Here is a 23,811-nt window from a genome sequence, read left to right as displayed (position 1 = left end):
TGATAAGCCGCAGAAGAAAAACAGACCCTTAAAACAATCTGCAATCACTTCAGAGTCCTCCACAAAAGGTTACGGGTTTGGCAAGTTCAAAGGTCGATGCGAAAAGATCCCATGCTATTGAGATCACTGCGATTTCACCTCAAACGTAACCCTTGAATTTGAAGCCTTGCTGAAGAGTGAGATCCTTCTGCAAAAGAAAAAAAAATGAAACCCAAGACCAGTCCAAAACCACAAAACCAAAACCCTCTCATCTGATCCAACAATCCTCCACAGGGGCCAAATTAATGATTTAGTGCTTCAAAAGATATTCATTTAATTGCATACTTTAGGAGAGAGATCTCATGCTCTTTTATAGTTTTTGGAGGGGCTCCTATAGGCAGCCGAATTCCTTTTTGGAGGGAGACTGACCTCTTGAAATTCAAATAAGTTGGAGGGAAAACCCCTTTGTGGGTTTTTTTAAATTTTGAACTACAAAACCCTCACATGCCCTTGATTTATAAAACAAATATTCACAATTATCCTTTTTCCACAAGAAATATTATTTTAAGTCTTGGTGAGGGTCCTCATGGCATGATCATTTGTCTTGGCCAAGGAAGAGGTGCCAGATCATCACCCTTTGGGGTTTTTGCCCACAAGCTGGGGGCTTCAACTTCAAACAAGAATATCTCTCAAATGGCAAAGGCTCTCGTGGCATGCCACATACCATCGGAATCAGCTCGACGATGAGAATCCAACAAGGATGATCCTGACTCGAAACACCATGAATTGCCATGTCATTTTGATCAACAAAGGCGGGGCATCATCTGGTGCTGCCTGTGTTGACATCAATGACAACCCCATTCTAACAACCTCTTATTTTATGTATCTCAAACTCTAAGCAACATATAATAAAAAACTCCACTTTGGATACTTTAACCTACCTTTGTGCTCAAACCTTGACACTGGACAGCTCAAAAATTCTGGTCCAAAACAACCATCCAGGTCATGACTGTCCCAAGCATCAACATGGCAACTCAAAGATTTTCTGTTGCATATGTATTCAGTCTTAGTACACCTGTAGGCAATAACAACTGCATACACAACACTCAGTTATCTCACATATCCATACGGTGTTCTGTTCTATTCCCTTTAGCAATTCAAAGCTACTCAACTATTCCTGCCAAATCTTAATTCAACAGTAGCACATTCAACAATGTACTGGAACATTAAGTCAAACCCTAGCTGCAAACGGTTCTTGCAAACACAAACAAAACACAAACAAAATTTCCTCTAGAGGCTTCTGCGTAGCCCCTACATCAGCCTTACTGTAGCTCTTTTTGCCTCTCTACAATGCACTTCATTGGATCTGGAAAACTTCCTTCGACTCACTATCCCTGCTCCTTTTTGTCTCTGAACTCTCCAAGGAAATCGATCTCATGTGTGTTCTCCATCTACCCATCGACTTCTTCTTATAATCTTCTGTTGGACTTCCAACGACTAAGATTAAAACTTAATCAAGAGCCAAGATCATATCAGAGTCGATCCGTGTGAGTTTCTAGATGATTCACACCTTATCTCAATTAATTCTAATTGATCAACCCCTTTTCTTAAGTTTAAACTTAGGAAATAATTAAAAATAGGCTAATGATTTAAATGAGACACTTCTAGGTGGAATTTCCAGAAACGATTTCTGGGTTATGGAGAACTCCTGTGTTTTAGCCCCTCCACAAAGTTTCAAGACTAGAACACCTCTGATGCTACAGAAACTAACACTCCCTCTTAGCAAGGAAGGTGTTCTCTCTAGTGCTTCACATTCTGCCACAACACCTTGTCTTTGTACCACCCTCTGTCACGCTGCTGATGTTTGGCCATTGTGACTGTCTGCCATTGCTCACCAACCACTGCGCAACTCTGATGCTGCATCCATGCTGCTGCTGACACTGCTGCATTGCTGCCAACTATGCATCTGCACTGCAACACCCTCTCATCTGTTGCTGCTGCAACCAATGTTTTAAAACTTCGACTCCGACTCCGACTCGGCCGAGGGTCGACTCCGACTCCGACTCGGACTCGGTATCGACTCGGCCGGCTCGATTTCAATGACTCGGTCGTTGTAAAAAATACATTAAATATTTATTTTTTATAAAAACACATAATTTTAAAGATTTTCATTCATGTTTCCAAACACACAACATTAGAATATAGATAGAAGACAACATATGATCAAAGTAGGCTCATGAATATATCCATTATATCAAAATGGCACCCAATGCATTGTCCAATACATACACGATGATGATATAGAGATCAAAACAAAAACACATAACCAAGGGGGCTATAAATGGCCTCTACAACAAAAGTTTGTGACCAGTACTACTGGCTACTGCTAGAGTTTCCAACATCATCTGTCTCAGTGTTACTTGGAAGTTGGGAGCAGGAGCGAAAGTGGGAAGCGAGAGCGGGAGCGATATTTTCAGAAGCTCCTGGTTTGGGAGCGAATCCTAGAGGAGTTTGACAACCAATGTCACTAACATCAAGGTACATAGAAGGATTGGTGCTCTTGATTAAATACGAGTTCCATACCCTAATACATGACAAAATTCAATGGAAACATTGCAATCATCCAATCCTGAAATCTTGAAAAACTGATAAGTTTGCTGGATTTTGAATGAAATCTAAAATTCTACTTTCTCCATATGAAATCCAATGAGGCCGAAACCACTCTCAAACATCCTGAGTCATTTCATGGTAATGTTAAAAATTTAAGTAAAAGGATGAAAATGAAGATTAAGGAGAATGTCACTTTTACTTTAAGAATTTAACATTACCATGAAATTTGAATAGCATATCAATAGTAGAAAGCATTTGAGTGTGTTAAATAGGGTTTGGGAGGGGGAAATGGACCCCAAATAACATTTAACTAATTCATAAAACACATTGGAGTCCAAACCAATCAACAAACACTTAAATTTCATTAAAAAAATGTCAAATCGTTGTTTTGATGGGATTACAGGCCACTGGTTATGACTCGGCCGAGTTGGCCGATTCATGGCTGACTCGGCCTACTGAACCGTTTCCTCCACCGAGTCACATTTCTGGGCAATGAAACGGATCAACTCGGCCGTTTCCATTTTGAATCGGCCGAATTTTAAAACTATGGCTGCAACTACAACAACTGCAATTGAGAAGCATCCAAAATACTGAATCATTTGTTTCTGCTGCATCTGTCTCTTGAGTCCTGACTGCTACTAGCCTCTGCACTATCTACTGAAGAATCTGCGCTGCTGTCAACTCTGCTGTCAACACTGGACTGCGCTCCTCAGTAACTGATTGCTACTAGTCTGCAACTGTCACTCTGGATTTGACTGCATCACTAACATTGATCCATCCTACTACTGAATTCTTTGGGCCCCCGTGGACACCTCAGTGGACCTTGCCCAGTCTCTGTAGCTCCGAGACTACAACTACATGTCGCCCACCTCACTCCTAGAGGTATTGCTGCGAACATGGCGAAATCTTCCTCCAGCCTAGAGGACAATTTATCAATCTCTGCGGATGTGGTCGCCTGATCCTGCTTGTCCTTCTCCTTGAGAGGACACTGGCTATTGTAGTGGCCGAGCTCGCCACACTTGAAGCACTTGACCTTTGACAGGTCCTTCTTCTTCTTCTTCTTCTCCCCTTGCCCCTGACTGGGACCCTTCGATGCAAGGGTCACATTCTCCTCTTCCTTCTCACCCTTCACGACCTTGCTGTTGCTTCTACTGATGGTGCTCTTTACTAGAGCTTGCCTCAACTCCTCTTGCTGTAGATCGGACCACATCCTATCCCATCCAGGCAATGTGTCTCTGCCCAAGATACTTTGGACAAACACTTGCCAATCCTTTGAGACACTGTTCAGTGCCAATTGTATAAGCTCTGTGGGTTGGGGTGCCTCACCGACGACTGCAAGCCGATCGCTGACCTCTTGAATCCTGGCGAGGAAGGGATCTATGCCTTCACCCTTCTGCATCCTGACGCTTCTCAGGTTCTCTTGGAGAAACATCTTTACTGCTTGGAAGAACTCTGATATAGCTGGGAAAGACCATTCCACATCTCCTTGACAAAATTCTTGCCAGATATTTGTGAGACTATATGATCTCGAACTCCATCCAAGATCATCCGCTTCGCCTTCGCCACCTCTTTTCTGTACTCCTTGAGCTGATCAACATCCTAGGGTATTGCCACCACATTATCTATAAAGGTCTTCAGGCCATGCTCATCTAACAGGAGGGACATTTTGGCCTTCCAGATGACATAGTTGGAGGCTTCCTCCAACCTATCCTGATCTCTAAATCCAATTGTGGACATCTCAAAATCTGGTCGAAAATCTCCCTCTTTCCCTTTGCTCGGTTGTTGGATCTGCTATTCGCACTCCCTGCTGGAGTGAGAAAAACTGCTCATGGCTACTGCCAATCTGCAACTGGAAAAATTAGATCTCTAAAACTAGAGATCCCCTGAAAGAAATTTTCCGTGTGTGTGCTATTTCTCTTCCACTTGACGCTGATTCTGCTTCTACAAACAACTGCAAAACCCTTTACGACCAACCAAAGAATCTGCTCAGCGAAAATCTTCGCTGCTGCTGCTCCCTCTGCTCGTTGGAATCACTATTCTGGGCAAATCGAATTTTCTGCCACCTTGCAACTGAAAATCGAATCCTTGTCCAATGATTCGAACTGCCTAGCTAGGTAGTGTGCAACACCAAAAAATTTCGCCCCGCTTCTCCCTCTGAACAACGAAATTTTCTTTTTCCACTTCTAAGCTTCCCGACTGATCAATCACGTTCTAATACCTGTGAAAATTTTACTATCGGAAATTCTATTGCAACAACTGGAAATTATTCTTCTAATTGTTAATTAATTCAACAATTTATTTGCTATGACAAATACTGAATAAATCACACTGAAACCTTCACAAATAATACTACCTAAAATAATAGCGTTGGAAACTGAGAAATATTCTAGAACCCACACACACAAATTAACACAGTTATTTTGGACAAATGTCCCCGAAAACCCAACTTGTGAAAATTGGTGCAACAACTGAGGGTTTTTATTATTATGCAGCAGTGAGAAATTCTGAGTACAATCTGGATGCCGAAAATTGGCAATCCTATAAAGAAATTACTGGGAAAAATATTGTGAGGAATTTTCCTCACCCCCACCAGCAATTCGAGCTCTAATTGCAGGTCCAAGTGAGTCGTCCAAACAGTGTCTGCGTAGCCCTGTGTCACTCTTGCGCAATTCCTTCCATGCATTGTCTGAATAAGCTGGTCCTGTAGCCATCCTATTTGCCACTGGCAGAGAAACTATCTCTTAGGCCTTCTTGAACTCTTTCCCGGCCTCTGGAACTGAAATCCAACTTCTTTCTAGCAAAATCAAAAACTTCTTCCAACTCACTGCCCCTATCCTCTCTGTCTCTGCTTCCTTCTCTAGCTCGAACTCTTCCGGCAACTACTATTGCTCTTTAGAAAATTGAACTCTCCAAGGAAATCGATCTCAAGTGTGTTCTCCACCCCATCGACTTCTTATAATTTTCTGTTGGACCTCCAACGACCAAGATTAAAACTTAATCAAGGGCCAAAATCATATCATAGTCGATCCGTGTGAGTTTCTAGATGATTCACACCTTATCTCAATTAATTTTGATTAATTAACCCATTTTCTTAAGTTTAAACTTAGGAAATAATTAAAAATAGGCTAATAATCTAAATGAGACACTTCTAGGTGGAATTTCCAGAAATGATTTCTAGGTTATGGAGAACTCCTGTGTTTTAGCCTCTCCACAAAGTTTCGAGACTACAACACCTTCGATGCTACAAAAACTAACACTCTGATATTTGTTTTTCCACCTTTCTTATTGCCTTTTTCCTTTTCTTGATTTTTCTTTGTATTACTGCTCGAAGCTCTAGGAAATGAGAGCATGCTGTGAATGATGTGTAGCGGTGGATTACCCTCTTAAAGGTGGGGCAATTCATCGCCCACCAAGGGTTGGGACATGAAAGGATTTCTTTTCAATGATGTGATAGGGCAACATTGGCCCTAAGAACCCGGTGATGGCTATAATGATAAGGGGTAGAGCTCATGTTTGGCTTTTGCCCATGTGCTAATATTAATGTCCCGACCATCTTTTGCATCTTATAATCTTCTTTTTCTTTCATTTCTTACTTGTGGCAATCATATGCTTTTTACTTTTCTTTTGGCTGCATCAACCTCCCAAGACAAAGTTTCCAGGCCCGACTGAGATATGTGGACAAGGGGAGGGGTTATGCTAAATCCCAGTGGATCCATGGTCAAGTGGACCCAGAGATGGGATGTGGAGTATAGGGTTCGTAATATACGAAGGGAAGTGATATAGGTATGGAATGGGAAAGCAAGACCACACTATCTCAATTAGGGTTTCCCATGTAGTGCCCTTCTTAAAGCCATGGGCCATTAGGAGAGATCCCATTGGACTAGGATTGAAGATTAACCCCCATTTAAGGTGAGAGAACAAAACCACGGTCAAAGCGCTTCCATTTTCCAAGTTACCCAATAATCCATGCCAAATGCCCAAATGAAAAACAACCCCTGATTGCATAATGAATAACATGCCTTTTGGATCAGATTGACCACCTTCTAACATATGATTTTGACAAATGGGCAAGGAAACATATGGCTGATGCAGGTGGTGGAGATGAAATGACATATCACATTAGCTACAAGGTGGCTGTGTAATATCCCCAAGGAAAATTAACAATGATAAAAAAGCATGCATAGCAAAAGCAACACAATTTTATCACACAAAATTAAATACTCAGAAATACTTCAAAACTGCTCAGAACTTAGCCATTTTATTATAATGCAAAGGGGGGTACAATATAAACTCAGAATGTATGCACTTGGGCTTGACCAAGGCAAGCTAACAAGGCCCAGGTGATGAAAATGCTTGCTCAACTGCTAGGAAGATGCTCCCCTCAAATGCTTTGTGCTGGACCTAGAAAACTGCACTGCTGGCTGGAAGAAATTGTTGTTTGGCCCTCCTCTGATGCTCAGAAAATTCCGGGAAATTAACCTTGGTCTCCCCACAAATAACCCACCAAAACCTAGAAAGGGTTTGGTCTAGTTTTGACCTCTGAAATTTGCCCCAATTTCCACGGTATCCTCCAACTGCTAGGAAAATCCACCCCCTAGAAAATTGCACTGTTTGAAGTCCCCAATTGGCAACAAGGATCAACGAAATTTTCTTCCGGAAGTCCCCACAAGCACCAGCCTACCCCAACACCCAAATCAACCTTCTCCCAAGCTCCCATGTGTGGTACGAAAACACCACTGCGCAGGCCCACGCAGTCCTTGATGATGGCTCAATGGCACAATAGAACCTCCTCAAAATTGTGCCCAACTAGCACTCCAAATCTCTAGCAAATGGTGGCCCAAATCACTCCCAAAAAACCCAATGAATTCTTAGCTCCACAACTAGCTCCTCTAAGTGATGCGCATTTCCCTCCCTACGCCCGACCTACAGAACTAGCTCCACGAATTTGCTAGATAAAATCCTGGGCAACTCCCAATGTAGTGTAGATTACCTCCTTGGGCTGGCACTCGAAGTCCACCGAAGGTAGGGTGAGATTCTCGCATGAAAATCTCGTGTGCTCAACAACACATGTAGACTTGGCTTTCAGCGCAAGCGTGCTAAGTGAGTGTGAATGTCAAATAATCAAAAGTTCCCAAAGTGATGAATGCACCTCCTACTTAACCTTGAGCCTCCAATTCCCCATGTGGGACCCATACATCGACCCTTCTCATCTCTCTTACCTCCATGAGTGCATATTAGCCAAGGGGAGCATTTTTCTTTTTGGGGGTGGCCCCCACCATCCACTAGCAATTCAATTTTCTCCTTTTCCCTTATGTTGGAGTCTTCTTTTGGCCAAAATTGCAAGTGGGGCCCCTACAACCCACTTTTCTTGAGTTGCAACCCAAAATTGATCAAAAGTGATATTTCACTTAGCAATATTGCTAAGTGGGAATATCACAGTCCTCCCAACCAAGATGTTGCTTGCCCTTAAGCAACTGCAATGCTAGATCCTTACAGTCAGAATAAAGTCAACTTGACCAATAGCAAAACCCAAGTCAATCCTGGTCCAATTGCCTGCCCAAAAATTCGATCAACCCAAAAAGGTCTACCCAAAAACTCGACTTTCTACGTCTGCTTCAGAAACTCGACATTTTGCATCCGCTTCAGAAACTCAGCTTTTTGCGTTTGCTTCAGAAACTCAGCTGTCTGTGTTTGCTTAAAAAACTTGGGTTTTTGTGTCTTGTCTCCGCTTAAATGAGCAAAAGATATCTTGTCTTGTGAGATCCAAATTGTGTCTTGTTGAGGAGAACAAGTGGTCTATATATAGTGTTCTAGGAGGCCGAATGGGTGCCTCCAATGTTGCAGTAATTGCGATCAAGATTAATCGGCGAGGGCCCAGAAAAAGAAAAAATCATAAAAATTTAGATAAAATCGGTAAAAATCGGCAAAACTAAAAAACCACAAAATAAAAAAATAAAAAAATACGATTTTTTGAGAAAAAATTGAGATTAATTCACGATTTTTTCAAAATGAAAAATTCACCAATTTATTCGTTTCAGGGAAAAAATCGTGATTAAATCATGATTTTCACAACACTGTGTTCTCTAGAAGCTAGACCAACTTTATCATCTTGGAGCCAAAAATTCAAATTTAAAATTCAAAATTTTTCTCTTTGAAACCGACATGAAGAACATGTCTTATATTTAAAATTTTGAAGGGCTAAAATATTAACTATGAACATTGAGTCCTGACCATAGCTACAAAATTCAACACTACCAGATTGGGAGTATTTAGAGTTTGTCAAGTCCAAATAATTCACATTTGCACAAGGGATCTAGGAATTGAAAGCAATAATGTAGCTGATTTAACTGCATTGGAACAAGGTTTAATCACTAAACGAAGAAGAAACTTACATAAGCTCTTAATAGAAAGCGACTCTAAAACCATCATATAAATGATCAAAATATTGCAGCGTGGTTGCAACCCAGCCAAAGTCTCAAACAATTGGCAACTCAAATCTAGTCTTGTAATGATAGCAAATCTTTTAGAAAGAATAGCAACACCTATATTCTCACATGTTAGAAGGGATGGGAACAAACTAGCAGATAAATTGCCCAATGAAGGACTCAACTTCAAGACTGAGCCTTTAGACACGGAGTGGTCGCAAAACATTCCAACTTCATTAAGAGCTGAACGTAAAAAAATTGCCAACAAGAATTACGTCCCCCAAGGAGGGTGCCTAGATATGGGATTTGAGCCCCAACATAGAAATGCAAGCCAACAATTTTAATGAGGGGCACTGTACGTCACCCGGATGGTGTAAAGCATGTAATTGGTAGCATGTTCAGGTGGTGGAACAATAGGTGAAGTTGAGTGAACATAAATTCATGATTATTTGATGTTGGTTAGATGCTTTAGAAGTACAACCATATAGGGAGATGGCATTCAGACCTACTTTGAGAATGATTGTCTTGGAATCAACGAGAAGTTGACGAAATTATGGAAAGAAATGGTCTGAGAAGTTGAGGATGAGAAGGTTTAGTTTAAATTGGTCTCTTATCTGTTGTAAGTTGTGACATGGAAGGTTGCTTGTAAGCAATCTAGCTAGTTTACTATGGTCTGCTCACTCCCTCTTCTTATAGCTTTTTATGTTGCTGCATTTGGGATTTTTGGGTTTTCTAGTTTGTGTGGTCACCATGCTTTAGGCGCCCAGCCAGAAGAGCTTCCTCTAGTAGTAATGTCCTGGTTATCATGCACAATTCGAGTCTTTGGATTTTCAATGGAATTTCATGGTTTCAATGCTATTGGTGCCAGCCTCTAGGTATGGATGTGGAGAATTCAACACTCTGGTCTCAAGGTAACCCTGGTTCTCATTGGTCTCATTGCAAGTTTCTCATTTTCAATTGCAAATTTCAAGTTTTTTTTTAACAAAGTCGGTTACTGGATTTCTATTCCAAAAAAGGAAAAAGAGGGAGGCATGCTCCATTACATCAAGCCAAAATGGGAGAAGGCATCTTGGAAGAGAAATAGAGGGCAAACAGTGCCTATCTTCCAAGATCTTCCCCTTTTGTTTTTGAGGTTACTAATTGCACTATCCTTATAAATACTTACATACTGATTTAACAACAATTTACACCTACATAACATAAAAAACTAGTAGCGGAAAGACTTTGCAGAAAAGAGAAGAATGAGGCAATTACAATTAATTTTCGTTGACTGAGCGATCCTGATAGGACTGAGTCCAGTTCTTGCTGCTTTGAACGTTAGAGTTTTCTCCTGTCTGATTAATAAGTAAACTCTTTAGGTAATTGATCGTTTCTCCAAATGCCTGCACTTTTGTTTTAGCGCAATCATTTCTTTCCTTTGCTCTTCCATTTGTCTCTTTAAGAAGGAATTCTTAGATTTTGCTTTGAGTTTGTAGTCTTTGATCGTTTCTCTAAGCTGCTGAATCATGAATTTGTTAGCTCGACAGACTGCGCATTTTTCGCACATTGGGACATCTGCAAGCGGGTTCCGATCCATTTTTTCCGAAGGAAGGAGGCAACCGATCCAGCAAAGAAAAGAAGGGGAAATAAGAAATAGAGTGGAGAAACAACAACAACCTCTAAACAATCCTGCGAAGATCCATAGCTGCCAGAGAGGGAAAACGGGCACCGAAAGTCGAAGCCACACGAGCTGTGTGAAAGCTAAAGAAAATGGGTGAGAGGCGGGGGCCACTAGAGCTGTGTGGTGGTGAGGGCAACAGGAGCTGTGCGAAGGCAAAATGGACGAAGCCGCCTCTAGAGTTGCGCAAGGGCGGGGGACACTAGAGCTGCGCGAAGGTAATAGGATTTGGAAAACAACCACTAGAGCTGCGCGAAGGAAGTGGGGCAAGGCTAAAACAGAGAATATAAGCTCGATCCCCAAAGGGGTGCAGCGACGGATATAGTAAAAAGGAGTACCACTTCTGAGACAAAAGGGGAGGAAAAGGAGGGCGAAGATGGCAAAGATAAAATAAGACGGGCGGAGGGGGAAGAATATATTGTTGTGCAGCTTGCCACATCAGGGAAGAGAACATTAACTTTTCACGGGAAGCTTGAGTAGTTGCAGTTTGCTTGATAGCCATAGACTGACTATCCTGTCTGTTCTTGGGGATTTCCTTGGATTTCCTGATCTTCTGAGATCTAACCATTCGAGCTGAAGTGACTGTTGCCCACCTTGATGTTCTCTCTTTGATTGCTATTCTCTGCACATTGAGGCGAGAGATCCTATGGGATCAGTTTCTGAGCAATCGCATTATCAATTCTAGATTCTCCCATAGGACGGTTGACAGCCAGATTCGCCTGCATGTCGGCGGTACGATTATTTTCTCTAAGGATATGCTTGAAGGTGACTTCACCTAGAAACTGTAATTTTTTTCCCACCCTTTTTGTTATTTGTCTCAGGGCCTTGTTCTTGGGGCTTCTGCTTTCCACCATCGATTGGATTATTATTGAAGAGTCCCCCATTATGATTGGATTCTTCATACTTTGCTGCCTTAAGATTTCCGTTCCCAAGAGGAGGCCATATGCTTTTTCCTTGTTGGATAGTTCTCCTAATCCCCATTCATAAGTAATAGGATTTTTCCCTCCTGGGTCAAAAAGTATACCTCCCGCTCCAGCCTTGCCTGGGTTGGACTTAGAAGCATTGTCAAACAATAAGCAGGGCCTATTTAAATTTTCTGTCCATGTTTTGAACTCCTCTTTTTGAACTCTAATTTCCTAATTCTGCATGCTGTTAGGATATTTACTGATGTGTATCTTTTGTTGCTTGCTCATCGCGAATTCAACCCAGATTCTTTCCTCGTGCTACATGTGATTGACATCTATTGCTTTAACTCCTTTAGAGTTGATGAATTCAAATGACATGCTCCAAGTTTTAGCCAGGACTGTTCTGGTATTTGGGGTGCGATCTTTAAAGATCCTCTAGTTTCTTGCTAACCAGATTTGCCAACACATAAATGAGGGTAGACTCAACCAATATCATTTTATAGTTTCTTTATTTTTGAAGGAATATGGATATTTTTTCCCCAGGTTGATAGTAGTTCATGTAAAGGCAACGATTGTAGGATACAAACCTCTAAGGGACTAACAAGCCCTTTCCAGCAGGCCCTAGCAAAGGGGCATCCCACAAAAAGATGCTGAATATTTTCTTCACTTCCTGGATACATAGCACAACGTGATGGGTCTTCATATTCTTTCTTTTTAAGATTATCAACGGTTAGAATTTTACCTTTGAGCAGCGTCCATAGGAAAGTTTTGATTTTTGGCAATGTTTAAATTTTCCATGCCTCCCTCCAGTAATCCCAGTCACGATTTCCATGTTGATGTAAAGTAGCATATCCAGATTTGACTGAGTAATTGCCTCCATCAGGATCCCATCGAAGGGAATCTTTTGAGTCTAGACTTAGTGGAGCAGCCCCCTTAAGATGTGAGATTAGGGACTTCCACTGAGGGACAAGGCCGTGAGGGAGGTTGAGAATCCTCCAATCTCCCCATTCTCCATCTCTCCAAAGAGATATGTCATCCAGAGTAATGATTCCTTTTGATTTCATCCATCTTCTCAGATCCCGAAGACTTTCTTGGCAGGCTATAGGCTGATTTCCCATTATTCTACCCTTCCATATTTTTATGAGTTTACCATTTACCAAGGATCTTAGAAGAGTTTTCTTTGATGAGGGAAACGGTTTTTTTAATCAGATTCTAGAGCTGGGAGCAGGGCCTGATTGGATAACCTTTTCTCAATAAGAGGGTTCTATTGTGGTTCATGTATTTTGCTTCTAGGATTTGCTTCCACCAGCTGCTCTCTCCTGTTATAAATCTCCATGTTATTTTTGCTCCTAGAGCCAAGTTCATTATCCCTGGGAGTCTTATTGCCAACCCACCTTTCTCATACGGCAGAGTTACTTCATCCCATTTCACAAGGCTATGCTTCTTTGTCTCCACCTTACCTCCTTGCCATAGGAACCCCCTGATTACTAGCTCAATTTGTTTGTGTATACTTGCCGGGCTAGTGTTGTTGCGTACTGGTAAATTGGGAGAGTTGTGAGTAGGGCCTTTATTAGTACCACCCTTCCTGCCATATTGAGCTAGATCATACCCCAATTCTGCACTTTTTGTTTCATTTTCTCAATGTACTTATTCCATATTTCGGTCTTCAAATTTTCTTTTGAGATCGGGAGTCCAAGATATTGGAAATGGCTCCATTTTTCTTGAAATGGGATTTCTAGAATTTCTGATATTTTTTGGAGTGCGAGAGGGTGTATTCCATCCAAAGATTCTGCATTTCTGATTATTTAGTAGTCTTCCAGAGGCTTCCAAAAAACTATTTAGTACCTTTTTGATTCTTCTTGCCATTATGCAAGAGGCCCCTCCCATGATCAAGGTGTCATCTGCAAATAGGGAGTGGTTTACGCTTTGAACTTTAGGAGGGATTAAGAACCCTTTGATAGTCCTATCTTGTCTGCATTTCTTAAGACTTTTGCTCAGTGAGTCCGCCATTATTATATATAAGAAAGGAGAGAGAGGATAGCCTTGGCGAAGCTCTCTTGAGCTCTGAAAATATTCACTTGGTCTTCCATTGATCAATGGTGCAATCCAAGGACCCACAATACAAGCTTTTATTATATCTATTTCCTTTTTTGAGAAACCAAATCTCTGTAGGACAGCAGCAAGAAAACCCAAGTTGACCTTATCAAATGCGTTAGCCATGTCGAGCTTGACAATCACTCCTTTTTCTTTTTTCATAAGGCTGGAGTGCAAAGCTTCCTGCACTATTAGAATGTTGTCAAGGATTTGTCTTTTTGGGACAAATCCTCCTTGGTTTTCTGATATTATTCCTGGAAGCAATACTTTTATTCTGTTTGCCAGAATTTTTGTTGTGATTTTGTAGGAGGAGTTACACAGAGAAATGGGCCTGAATCTACTAAAGGAGTTAGCATTTGACTCTTTTGGAACAAGGGCAAGGAAGGAAGAGTTTGTGAATCCTCCAACCTTGAATTTCACAAAAACATTTCTGATCATTCTTATCAAATCTTTTTAATAATGATCCAGTTGTTTTTATAGAAGGAGATAGGGAACCCATCCGGGCCTGTGGCCTTACCGGATGCAATTCCCAAACAACAGCTACAACTTCCTTTTCTTCAACTGCTCTTGTGAGTTCATTGTTTTCTGCTTCACTGATTTTCTTGGGAATATGTTGAAGATAATCTTCATACTCGTTATTTGAAGTTGGGGATGATAATAGATTTTTATAGTATTTGTAAGCCTCCTTCTTTATTTCCTCTTGACCTCTAACTTCTTTGCCTTCGTTATCTTTTATGCTGTCTATTTGGTTTTGGTTTCTTATTATCCTGGCCGCATTATGGAAAAACGCGGTGTTCTTGTCTCCTGCTTTGAGCCATAGACTTCGCGATTTTAGCCGCCACTCTTCTTCTTCCTTTCTGTTTTGTCTATACATCTCCCAATATGCTTGTTTTTCCTGCCATATGCTCTCCTGTGATTCCTCTTGCTGCTCTTTTTCAACTTGGATTCTATCAATTTTTTTTGCTATTTCTAGGTTTTTTTTTTGTGTTTCTAGTTGGTTAATCCTTGCCCAATATTTTAGCTCTCTCCTCAGGGCTTTTAATTTAGTTTCCCAAACATAGCTAAGAGAGCCAGTAATTGGATTTGTCCATACTTCAACAATGATTTTTTTTACTTCTTCACTGTCGTTCCAAGTGGAGCTGAATCTGAAAGGAACTGGGCCAAGATTTTCTAACTTCCCAAGGGTGAGAGCCACCGGTTTGTGATCTGATGCTATATTGTGGATGATTTTGGATTTTATCTCGCTGAAGGCATTGGAAACTTTGTCTTGAATTAGAAATCTATCCAACCTTTCCTTTATGTTATTTTTCCCAATTCTTTTGTTGCTCCATGTATACTTTCCATTGCTAGGAGGCATGTCCATTAATTTGCATGCTTCCATAATAGATTCTAATGTTTGTCTATATGGATCAGCATTGTATATTCCCCTGAATTTCTCCTCTGCGCTCAATACCAGATTGAGATCTCCTCCTATGATTATGTCTCTGTTTTGGTCCTGCATAAGATAATTTTTTAAGGTGGACCAACAGACTTCCTTATCCCTGTAATGGTTTGGGGCATATATATTTATAATACAATATTTCTCTTTTGTTTTTTTTGTTTTCCAATTCTGTTTTTATCCAGTGCAACTCTTTTTTTTGCTGAATGAGCTCCCAATTTTTGGTTTTCCATAGTGTGCATATACCTCCTGAGGCTTCGGTCGCTGGAATTGAGGTTCCTTGATAATTTTTTTTTTTTTGTATCATTGTTTCCATATCCTTTTCATTTGTCTTTGTCTCTTGTAACAAAAAGATATCTGGTTTCTCTGAACTTAATAAATCTTTCGTTTCCTTACTATAGCTAAAGTAACTTCTCTTCTCTGCTAGAGCTAACTTTTGGGATTGATTTTACTTCTGAAGTCTTATAGGCTTGTCATTTCAGGCATTTTAATTTTTGACAGTCTGGTGTTTTGAAAAAATTTAAAAAACGTTTCAGGGTTGTGGTGTTTTATTTTTTGATTTGGATTGGTGATCAGACTAGCATGTTTATACAGGCTAAGTGGTATCTAAAAGCAGCAGAAGGGGGAAGCACCCGTGCAATGTACAATACTGCTTTATGCTACTTATCTGGGGAAGGCATTACACGCAATTATCAAGAGGCAAGGAAATGGATGAAACGTGCAGCACTTGCTGGGCATACAAAAGCACAATTTGAGCATGGCCTGAAGTTATTTGCTGTAAGTGTACTCCTTCTTCGCACCCCTTTGTTGGAAACATCCTTCCACATTGAACTATTTTCTTATATATCATTGTGTAGGCAGGGTTTTGCTTTGGCTCTATGACTTGTGCAGTCTCTTTATTCTATTGTCCGTTCATTAGCACTGGGCATTTTCTATTGCTGTTTAGAATAATTACCAATTTACCAGTATATCTTTTACTGTTTTTTTTTAATATTTTTAATTTTAGTTTATATTTTTATCAAGTTAAATTTCTCAAACATATTCCCATGTATAGTTTTAACTTTTCTGTATGCCACTTTTGTGACAAGAGTGCTTTTCTAGCAGTTGAGTATTTTTGAGCTTTGGAAATACTATCACATATAATATTTGTATCTATTGTACCATGAAGAATTCAAAGTTCAAACAATCCTGGTGTTTAAGATTTTTATATTCATAATTTTCCTTAAGATTTATTTTCATAATTTTCTTTAAATATCATAAATCTTGCTTTGCTTCATTTCTGCCATTACATGAGAGAAATGTAGATTAGTACACTTCGTCTCCAAAATCATATATATACTGGCATAAGCAGGATTTCATCATCTGATGGGGGTAGCTTGCTATATTTCATCATCAAGGTTAGTTCTGCACAGTTCGTTCTTGGTCCCATTGCAAGTTCTGCACAGTTCGTTCTTGGTCCCATTGCATTCCGATGATCCCCGTAAAATGGGGTTATTATCAAGCATATTTTAATTAAATACGCTAAAGGTGTTATTTGGAGCGGATTATTTGGGGAAACACCTTAGTGTAATAGCTTGTCAGAACCGAGATGAAGAGATCTATAGGATTGGATGATGAAAAGTGACTTTTAGTGGCCGGAGAAATCGTAGAGGCAGATTAATCATTTTCCGTGATTAAAGGTGACTTAAATAAAATAAAATAAAAAGATTCACTTAAATAAAATAAAAAGGAGAAGTTTCTAGAATGAAAATAAAATAATAAAAAGTGCTTCTAGAAGGTTGAGGAGAGATTCATCAAATCTTTAAAAGGGGGAAGCAAACCTTTTGGATATCCAGAGTTAATCATTTGTCATTTGTGAAGATTGGGGAAATTGTCCTCACAAGTTCATTGTGCCCGGGATGAAAACCCTTGGGTACCTTGGTGAGATTGGACGGAAACCCATCTCTACCAATCCCTTGCTGAATTCATTCAAAATTCACAGGTGCATCTATTGGTTCCAGTTACAGGTTTGGAGGTTAGAATCAGTAATCTTGCTTCAATAAATAAAACAAAGCTGAGTTTGTTGTTATTTCTGCCTTATTTGTAATTGCAGTATTTTTATCTAATTGCTGCACGAGAATAATTGGCTGTGTTTTATTATTCATCTAGAATATTTTATTTATAACGAGGTTTTGTCTTGTATAAATTTTTTATCGCGAATTTCAGGATTTTATTTCCAGATTGGTTTCCATATTTCCGAAAGGAATATCACAATGGTATCAAAGCTGTGCATCCTGCTAGCCTGAGGGTTTATATTGCAGATCTATTTCAAGGGATACTAAAACCCAAACCCTCTTTATTTTCAAGGCCAAGCTCATTTTTTCTGGCAAGGGTTTTAATTGCGGACTTTCCATTGGGTTTCATGCTACAAGTTTGCAGGAATTAAATTCATGTTTAGCAGAGATTAAGTTCGTGAATTTGTGGAGCTGAGATTAGCGGGAGGCATTCGCTAAATTTTGGGTGTCGAATTTATTATTGTCTACTGGCCAAATCATTGAAGAAAGGGGCCGAAATGTTCATTGTTGAAGGTCAAAATTGCTTGAGGAAAGCCAATGCGAATCAGAGGGTTATTTTGGAAACCCCTAGTGCAAAGAAAAATCCTTTCCTGAGGCCGAGTTCATGGGATTCAATGGCCAAAATTTGAGGGTTTTGACAGGGACCATGATTACCTTTTCTGAGGCTGAATTCCACCATTTGTTGGGGAAGCGTCCATCAATTTCGTTGGGCATAAATCATTGTTTTGGCTAAGGTCGAGTTGCCATCTCTAGACATAAATTGTGTAGCAGTCGAGGGCCAAAATATCCAGGCAAAAATGGCTGAACTTGCTAGTGCTTAGAGCTTGAAATTATACTGCCAAGTTCGTGCATGATAGGGGCCAAGATCACAGATTTCAAAGACCAAATTTTTGGCTTTACTTTGGGGCTGAGTTCGTGTCCACGTGCATTAATTTGTTGGGTCGAGTTACCATTGTCATTGCAAAGCGATTAGGACACAAAGGGTGAAAATACCTAGTGTGATTTGGCCACCCCGGGAGCAGATTTGTGGGGGTCGGTTTGCCCTAATTCTGAGGGATGAATTGCCTCAAGAGAGCAAAAGGCTGATTTCCATCTTAAGGGAGGCCGAGTTGGGATTTTAATTTCTGGGTCGCGTCACTAGTTGCAAGGGCCAAATTCGTGGCTGCTACTGAGGTTGATTTTATCATAATTGCTCATCGGAATGGCCATATCTTGAAGAAATTTAAGAGCCAACAATCTGAGAGTTTACCCATCAGGTGCCATCTTAAAATTTTAATTGTCAAAACTGTAACATTTCTTTTTGGGGAGCACTGTTGTTGCTGGTGAATTCTATTGTCAAAATTTTGAGTACTTCTATGGTGTTTTTGAGATAAAAAGTTTTGCTCTAAATTCTTGAAATTTTGATTGAATTAATAATTAGGGTTATTACAGTGGCCCCAAGATAACTGGTTGCATACAACATGTCTTCATGTAATATGTTTGAACTAATACTTTCCCGCAAAGTTTTTGTCAAAACCAATGTAGCATGACTCAAAAATTACTCGCCAAGTGGGCCGAGTATGGCCAAGTTGGCTACCAAATGCGCCACTTGGCCATACTCAGCCCCTGATACTCGTAACTTGCCTCACTCGACCTTACTCGGTATGACTCGACATCCTTGCCATAATTGATTTTGATGATCAACAGTTTCCATTCTTGCCCTTTTTTCTGTTAAAGAGGGCCTCTGATTGCTGAGGAGTCACTCACTTCACAATCTTGATCCCATACAACGATGATCAACAATGCCTTCGCTTTAGTCTACTTAGCATCCAACGACGATTCGAAGGAGTGAGGTAGGTATCGTGATCGAATTAGTTCATTTTGAATTCTTTTTCTTTAAAATTTTGATTTTTTTTTTTAAATTTGTTACGGGGCCGCACTGGGGCTGTTGCAGGCCCTCGCGAGCCTATCTCAGGGTCGTAGAACTGAGGCAAGCACACAAGGGCCTGTAATAGCTTGAGTCGTTGAATTGCAAATTAAAAAAATAAGATGTTTGATTAAATTAATTCTTTTTAAATTAAATTAGATTTTGAATTGTGATTCATTAAATTAAATTATTATTATTATTTTTTTTTTTAAATTGGTTTTTGAAATTTGGTATGATTTGTCCTATTTTTTTTTCAAATGTGGTTCACTGTTACTGAGTGGCCGCTACATCCACGGGTAATAATCCAGGTAGATGCACCCAAAGGGATCTACTCATCGGCTTATCTGGTCGGACCTAACCCCAAGGGTGTCGAGGAGATTTGACCTTGTGACCTCCCAATTGGCAAGGTACTTAGCAACGTGAACTTGACCAACTGAGCTATATCCCTTGGGGCTAAAATGATTTGTCTTGTTATAGGCCGAATCATATATATATATATATATATTTTTTTTAAATCTTTCAATAAATTTTTTTTATGATTCGGTTTGATACAGGCCTCGCAGGCCTGTCCTATCTCAAGGTCGCAAAAGGCTTTTGCGGCCCTGAGACAAACCAAATCATAACAAATTATTATTATTATTATTATAATTTTTTTTGTTCTTTCTTTCTTTTTAATTTGTTATGATTCAGCTTGTAATAGGCCTCGCAGGCCTATCTCAAGGCTGTTGAAGGCTTCTTCGGCTCCGAGATAGGCTTGCGGGGCTTGTAATAGGTCGAACCATACCAAATTTAAAAATAAAATAGAAATTTTTACAATTTTAATCAATCTCCATTTAAAAAGGCTTACAATAGGCCCCCTGTTCAGGTAGAGGGCTTGTTATAGGCCTGTACAGCCCGGAGACAGGCCCACAGAGGCCTGTAACAACCATAGTGTGGCTGTTATATATATATATATATATATATATTTGGTATGATTCAACGTATTACAGGCCTCGTAAGCTTGTCTTAGCGCTGCAAAAGGCTTATACGGTCTTCAGACAGGGCTGCGGGTCTTGTAACATGATGAATCATACCAAATTAAAAAAAATATATATATTTAAAATTAAAATTTAATTTAAAATTGTAATCAATCTCCATTTAAAAAGGCCTGTAATAGGCCCTCAGCAATATTGTTTGAACCCGGAGCTTTATCATCTATAACCTTCTTTAAGGATGAAACATGGAACACTAGGTGTACTCGGGAAGATGCAGGCAACTCCAATTTGTATGCCATAGTACAAATCTTTTGCAACACCTTGTAAGGACCATAGTACTTGGGTGATAATTTATTATCCTTCTTAGCTTGCTTGAGGGACATTTGTTTGTATGGTTGTAGCCATAAAAATACCTAATCACCTACATCAAAACTTCTTTCACTGTGATGCTGATCTGCTTGCTATTTCATTCGATTCGACGCTAGAGTCAGGTTATCCTTTAAGAGTTGGAGAATTTGTTGTTGATGCTCGATGTGATCTTCCACTGCTTGAACCTTAGAAATTTCTCTTAAAGGCGATGTGGTGGATGATATCCATAAAGTGCCATAAATGGGGTCATTTTTGCTGTGGTATGGAAGGAAGTGTCACACCACCATTCTGCCACAGGTAACCACTTGACCCATTGTGTTTGTTTATTAGATACAAAGCAACAAAGATATCGTTCCATACATTTGTTCTCTATCTTAGTTTGCCCATGAGATTGAGGATGATAAGATGAGCTATGAGCTAATTGAGTACCAAGACAAGAAAATAATTCTGTCCAAAAATTTATAGTGAAAATGGGGTCTCTGTCATTTACAATAATCTTTGGGTTTTGATGTAACTTTTGAATTGTTTTCATAAATGCAGTAGCAACTGTACTAGATTTGAAAGGATGAGATAGTGCACAAAATTGTGCGTACTTGGTAAGTCTATCAACTACCACCATGATGACACTCTTTCCTTCGGACTTGGGTAAACCTGTGATAAAATCCATAGAAATCTCCTCCCAACGCCGACTTGGAATGGCTAAAGGTTGTAACAGACCTGGGGTCTTAATTGTCTCAACTTTATTTTGTTGGCAAACCAAACATTCTACCACAAACTTCTGAATATCGAATTTCAGGCCATCCCAAAAAAAGTCCTTCTTGACCTTGTGGTAAGTTTTAAAAATCCTTTTGCCCTCATAAAAGAGAAGCGTGCAACTCCAAAAGAATCTTTTGTTTGAGTTGGGAGTTCTTACATAGATATAAATGATCTTTGTACCATAATGAATCATTTTTCCAAATAAATGTATCAGATGTATTGGGATCTTGCTGCAACTTTTGAATGAGTGTCCACACCTCTTCGTCATTCTTCTATTCATCCCTTGTTGTAGCGATCCAATCATGTTGGATAATAGAAATGGCATAGGGTAATGCTTCCACATTCTCATCCCTTCTTGAGAGTGCATTTGCAACAACATTTTGCTTCCCTTTTTTGTATATGATTTCAAAGTCATACCTCAACATCTTTGTTACCCATTTTTGCTGCTCTTTTGAAGATATTCTTTGTTCCAAAGAGTATTTAAGACTATCATGATCTATTTTTACCTCGAAGTGTCTTCCCATTAGGTAAGGGTGCCATTGCTTCACGGTATGTAGTATTGTCAACATTTCCTTCTCATAAATAGGTTTGTGTAAATACTTCCCCTTGATTGGATGACTTTCAAAAGCATGGGTCTTCGTTCTTGCATTAAAACAACACCAATTCCATTTCCTGAGGCATCACATTCCATAATAAAAGTTTTTGTGAAGTCTGGTGTAGCTAAGACTGGAGCTTGGCACATTGCCTCTTTAGGATGTTCAAAGGCCTTAGTTGCTTCCAGAGTCCAAGAAAATGCACCTTTCTTTAGGAATGTTGTTAGAGTTGCTGCTATTTTTGCATAATTTTAACAAACTTGTGATAATACCCTGCCAACCCTAGAAATCCTCGAAGATGCTTTAGGGTTGTGGGGATTTTCCATTCCTTGATAGCTTTAATTTTGTTAGGGTCTACCCTAACACCCTCATAAGATACAATATGGCCCAAATATTCCACCTCATGTACCCCAAAGAAACATTTGGAGGGTTTTGCATACAATTGTTTCTCCTCCAATAGTTTAAGCACCTTGTCAGCATGTTGAACATGATCTTTCTAAGACTTGTAGATTAGTATATCATCAAAAAATACTAACACAAATTTTTTAAGAAAGGGGTTTGAAAGTGGAATTCATCAAACCTTGAAATGTGGAAGGTGCATTGGTAAGGCCAAAAGGCATGACCAAAAATTCATACTGACCTTCATGAGTTATGAATGTTGTTTTTAGAATGTCTTCAAACTTCATTCTAATTTGATGATATCTGTAATTAAGATCCAACTTGGTGAAGTAAATTGCTCCATCTAATTCATCCAAAAATTCATCAATGACAAGAATGGGAAATTTATCTTTAATAGTGAGCTTATTGAGCTCTACATATTCTGGACACATGGGCCATGATCCATCCTTCTTGTGCACCAATACTACTAGGAGAAGAGAAAGAATTTTGGCTAGGTTGAATTATATCTGCTTCTAGCATATCTACAACCATACGTTCAATTTCACTCTTTTGGGCATAGGGATATCTATAAGGTCTGATGCTTGGAAGAATACTTCCTTGAATCAAGTGAATAGCATGATCATGATCACGAATAGGTGGAAGACCTTTGGGAGTCTCAAATACCTTGGAAAGATTGTCCAAGGCTCTTTGGAGATCTAAAGAAATGGATGATTTTGATGTTTGAACATTTAGCGAGAATAATTGTGCAATTACTCTTTGTTGTTCTTTCTTCAAAAGCTTTGTCATGCCATTAGAGCTTATTATCTTCTTTGGTTTCCTTGCGATACCCCTTAATTCAATTTGCTTTCCTTCCCAGAAAAATTTCAAGAAAAGTTTTTGAAAATTAAAAGCTATCGCCCCCAAAGATTGTAAACATTGGATTCCTAATGCAACATCAACACCACCTATCGGAATGAAAAACATTGGACTATTCAATACATATTCCTCCATGGTTAGTTTAATATTATATCCCTTCTCTATGCAATTTATAGTTCCTCCATTTGCGTCCATCACTTGACATTGTGGTGCTAGATATAGAAAACAATTCAATTCTTTGGCTATCTTACAATGAATAAAATTATGGGTACTACCTGAATGAATCAACACTATTACCTTTTTCTTCTTGATATATCCTTCTATCTTGAGCGTTTGAGGAGTGGTAATTCCCGTCAATGCATTACAAGATATGGTAAGATTCATTTCTTCTTTCTCTGGGGTTGGTTCCTGGTGTATGTCCTCTTCTTTTGATGTTTTTTGTTCCTTTTGTTCCTCCTCTTCACAATCTATGTAAAATAATTTATTCTGAGCACACTTATGACCTTTAGTGTATTTGCTATCACAATTGTAACAAAGCCCTTTTGCTCTTTTTTCCTTCTGTTGTTTTGGTGTCAACCTTGTAGGTTGTGGGAGGCTAGGAGCAACAACACTTCCATCTTTATAGTTGTAAGTGGTAGACTTCCTTATTGCCATAAATTTGCTTTCAACTTTTCTTGCCACCCTAAATGCATTCTCCAATGACTCAGGTTCCCAAGGGCGAACCTCATGTTGGATGTTATCTTTTAAAGCCCCTATGAAGGCATCAATCATATGCTCCTCTGGAATATCAGGTACCT

At 39.5% G+C, this 23,811-nt stretch overlaps 1 protein-coding gene across 2 annotated transcripts in view; it reads left to right on the top strand.

Moving 5' to 3' along the window:
- The window catches only part of LOC149141943 (F-box family protein), a 223,048-nt gene that overhangs the window by 71,752 nt on the left and 127,485 nt on the right, over nt 1–23,811 (top strand). For both annotated transcript variants that reach the window (XM_089447423.1, XM_089447422.1), the window contains exon 4: nt 15,703–15,885. In XM_089447423.1, the coding sequence (XP_089303549.1) occupies nt 15,703–15,885 (183 nt within the window). The remainder of the gene's footprint in view (nt 1–15,702; nt 15,886–23,811) is intronic.

The sequence above is a fragment of the Pinus tabuliformis genome, chromosome X, assembly GCF_031772625.1.
Source record: "Pinus tabuliformis cultivar Carrire ecotype Pingquan chromosome X, CPIR1, whole genome shotgun sequence".
Classification (NCBI taxonomy): Eukaryota; Viridiplantae; Streptophyta; class Pinopsida; order Pinales; family Pinaceae; genus Pinus; species Pinus tabuliformis.
The sequence above is the reverse complement of the archived record's forward strand: the minus strand, read 5'-3'. Positions and strand labels throughout refer to the sequence as shown.